The following is a 3,787-nucleotide window of genomic DNA, read 5'->3' as shown; positions in this document are numbered from 1 at the left end:
TTTTGGGGCCTCCAGGGTTGCAGTATCTCTCTAGTCTACACTAAATACAAATGTTAAGTTTAAGAGGCCATGTTTTCTTTTTGAAAAGAGTCTCCAACTGGCTGCAGACCGACCTTTTCATACTCTTTCAGCTTGAAAATATTTTGTTTAAGACCAGTTTTTCTTCAGAAAGGGTACACTCAAGGGGCATCTTGCTTGAGCCATGATTGTACACCTTCCGTCGAAACTTGAAAATTGCGCTGATCTTTCAAGGCTGCAATAGCATAAGATCGGTTGAGGCATAAGAAATCCAGCCATGCCACAGAAGAAATATAACCAAGAAAAGCCAATGCCTTGGTGGCAACAGACAACAGTTAATAAATTGAGTAACTATATTCTTTTAAAATCCAGAATTTATGTTGTTTTTGGTCTGTCAATACGAGTCAAATTATGGGGCAAGCAAACAGCAGAGGAGGGAGGCATTAAAATAGTTCGAAACATCTAATATTGTTTCTAAATTAAACCAGTAGGATTCATGCAAGAAAATGACACTGGTGCAAGTTACAATCCAAAAGAAGCCACTCACTAGACATAGAGCCATGACTCATACATAATGCATACTACCCAACATCCAGTTTAAGTACTACTACTTGATAATGACGACATTAAATGTCTCCAGTGGACCTCCTAAGCAGAAACAACTGATAATGGTGCGGCCCAAATTTCCACATGATATGTTGCAAGGATCTCAGGCCTTCATCCTCTTTCCACTTGCACCAAACTCGCTAGATTCCATCTCTCTCTGGCTAAATGAAACAGAGAAGTCTGTCAAACATAATACTTTTAATGTGACCATACGTCAAGTTATAATAATCTAAAAAGAAATTTAAAAAGAAAAAAAATGCAAGGCTGAGTACATATGCGGCCATAATAATTAATTGGGCAACACCCAACACAATGTCTAAGGACCGTCCAAGATGCTCTAAATGTCTAAGGTCAGTCCAGGATGCTCTGAATTAAAATTGTTGAAACGACCATTGTGTCATGGGTACAATTTTTACTTTTGATATCTTCCATTCAGACATTTGTCAGTGCTCAGCTCTAGTTTGAAATTATGCTTCATCTGCTATGTGCATCTTCGAATGGACTTGGATCATACCAATTCCGAGTTCAGAAACGAACTACAAGTACCCTGCTATATTCACTGAATGCCCAGGTCTTCAAATCTTAAAGTGTACGGGGTGAAGCTAATGACAATACTATCTCTATCAGAGGAAAAGAAAAGAAAAAACAGCCTCAAGACATGCAAAAGAGTGTCATCATGATGTGCAAGAAGTTGGGTACTGATATGACAAGGGGGCAGAGTAATTTGGTAATAAAAATTGATTCCAGAATAATGATCGATTGCCGATGAGCATCAATATCAGATATCTACTGTTCAACATGGGGAGGTGGCCAAATATCTTGATTTATATTAGCAAGTACTCCCTCCGTTTCTAAGTAAGTCTTTTTAGAGATTTCAATACGGACTACATATGGATGTATATAGACATATTTTAGAGTGTAGATTCACTCATTTTGCTCCGTATGTAGTCCTTATTGAAATCTCTAAAAAGACTTATATTTAGGAATGGAGGGAGTATGAAGCAAACTGGATGAGATAAGCAAGCATTGGAATTTTAATCATTTTAAAACCTAAGCAAACTTACAGTAGCACGCCTGCAAATGAAAGCATGTTCAGTGAACATATATAAATTGATCCCAGAATCATGAATGATGAGTAGCAATATCACACATCTACTGTTGAACATGGGGAGGTGACCAAATATCTTTTTTTCTATTAAAAAGTATGAAGCAAACTGGATGCCATAAACAAGCATTGTAATTTTAATCATTTTATAAAACCTAAGAAAAATTACAGTAGCACGCCTGCAAATGAAAGCATGTTCAGTGATAGTGAACATATATAAATAAAATGACAGTAGTATGCAAATGAAACTATGATTGGTGGTGGTAGCAGTACCGGGTGCTCCTGTCGTCGGTGCGCACTGAACTCACTTGCAAAGAGCTGGGAATAAATACGCGTCGTCTTCTGTTGATAGACCTGGACATCGTTGTTATTCCCCATGTCGACACGAAGCAAGTACTGGTCTTTGAACACTAGTCGACGGCCCACCACACTGGTATCATTTACGACTAGGTAGACGACGCCGTCTTGATGGATGCTCAGGACAGGGAACGACGGAGCAAGCTGTCCCAAACCAGCAGACTGGTAGTTGGCGTTAGCCCAGATGTCTCCAACGCTGCACTTGTAGCTTCTGCTCCACACTGAGTGGTCAGGCGACAGAGTCCAGACGGCCAGTCCAAATGTTTCGCGGGGCTCGCGTTCAACAAATTTATTGAAGGCGAGGAACTTGACGGAGCCATGAACACAGGCCACGGAACGGAACTCCTCAGCGCAAGGGCCGTGTGGATAATCGGAGGCATCATAGTTTGGAGGTCCTTGGGGCAACTCAATGAAGCTGAAGTTGCAGTCCTTGCGCAGATCACAGAGCAACATGCCACGGTGTAGATCCACCCAGCAGAGGAAAGAGCCCCCAAAAGAGAAGCACGAGTGGACGGAGAAGTTGAAGGCGGTGGTGCCGGGTGGAAGGGGCAGGTCCCTGAGCTTGACGACCCATTGTTTGGCGGACGACTCCCAGAGCCAGAGCGCGGCTTGGGAGTCTTGTGGACAGACCCAGACGAGCTCAGCAAGAAGGTAACCGCCTTCCCCGGTGGCGCCGCACATGACGACGGCCGACTGGTACCCCATGGCTCTAGTCCTGCAGGTGTCGGGGGGGATGCAAGGGATGGCGGAGATGGAGTCCTTGCTGGCGTCGTAGATGAGATAGCTCCCCGGCAAGCTGTAGCCAGGGCGGTAGCCTCCGGCGTAGAGGGCGACCAGGTGCTTGTCCGCGCTGGAGATGCGGCCCGATTCCAGGCCGGATGTCGGCGGGACCGGGGCGGATTTCGGCGGCCGTATGTTGAGGGAGGAGAGTTCCGGCGGATCGGCGACGAGCGGCTGGGCCTTGAATGTCTGCAGGTACTCGGCGACTGCGTCACTCAACTTTTCCTGGCCCTTGGCTGATCTTCTTGCTGGTAGTCCTCCCCACGAGGAGCGGATTGGCCCTTCGCAGATCCCCGCCTCCTCGTCGCACAACTCAACCTCGCGGTCGAGCAGAACCATCGGAGGGGCCATGGCGGCTAGCTAGGTAGCTAGGGATTAGGGTTTGGTGGAGGAGAAGGGATTTGGGGATCGAGGATGGCGGGGCGGGGCGGCGCGGCGTGGCTAGGGTTAGGATTGGGTGGAGGAGGACAGCGATTTGATTTGGGGATCGAGCGAGGAAGGAGAAGGGGGATTTGCAATACAGCAGCAGGGAAACCGGCGTGAAGGGAAAGTGGGAACTAACTCGGACCGTTAGATCGACCAGCGAACGGTGGATACCAAAATGTTGTCCTATGATGGAAATGCAATGGGGTGGCGGCCTTGACCAGTGGCCTGACTTCATCGTCTGCGAATTCTGCTTTGCCGACAAATGGGATTGCTCGGACTTAGGCCAAGGCGAAATCCCTGCTCGGCTTGCCGATGCTGACAGCGGCGACGGCACTCGCGAGTGTTGTGTCCCTTCTTGAAGGCGTTGCCATGGCCATTATCTGTGCCCCTATTCAAGCAACGAGGGAAACCTCGGGTCCGGTTCTTCGGATCAGATGGCGGCGACATCGTTCCCCTTCTTCAAGGCGCCATCATGTTTGCTCCAAGCGTCCCCAA

The 3,787-nt window shown here is 47.2% G+C and overlaps 1 protein-coding gene across 2 annotated transcripts; it reads right to left on the bottom strand.

Annotated features, from left to right (window-relative positions):
* Positions 1-461: 461 nt before the first annotated feature.
* Positions 462-3,391, bottom strand: LOC123080527 (uncharacterized). Of its 2 annotated transcripts, none has more exons than XM_044503458.1 (2): positions 2,003-3,391; positions 462-781 (listed from the first exon to the last, which is right to left on the bottom strand). In XM_044503458.1, exons 1-2 carry the CDS (start codon positions 3,215-3,217, stop codon positions 728-730), a joined length of 1,269 nt encoding a protein of 422 aa, XP_044359393.1. In that variant the 5' UTR covers positions 3,218-3,391; the 3' UTR covers positions 462-727. The 2 variants fall into 2 exon arrangements, with proteins under 2 accessions (XP_044359393.1, XP_044359394.1); XM_044503459.1 differs by having other exon boundaries at positions 462-785; positions 2,003-3,387.
* Between the last annotated feature and the right edge of the window lie 396 nt (positions 3,392-3,787).

Source organism: Triticum aestivum, chromosome 3D (genome assembly GCF_018294505.1).
Source record: "Triticum aestivum cultivar Chinese Spring chromosome 3D, IWGSC CS RefSeq v2.1, whole genome shotgun sequence".
Taxonomy (NCBI): Eukaryota; Viridiplantae; Streptophyta; class Magnoliopsida; order Poales; family Poaceae; genus Triticum; species Triticum aestivum.
Note: the sequence above shows the minus strand (reverse complement) of the source record. Positions and strands in the feature narration are given on the sequence as shown.

Excerpts from the sequence above, each read along its gene's own strand:
- LOC123080527 (XM_044503458.1), bottom strand. The coding sequence starts at position 3,217 with ATGGCCCCTCCGATGGTTCTGCTCGACCGCGAGGTTGAGTTGTGCGAC. Across the intron at positions 782-2,002 it reads ACCGACGACAGGAGCACCCG|AGAGAGATGGAATCTAGCGA; the intron begins GTACTGCTACCA and ends TCATTTAGCCAG.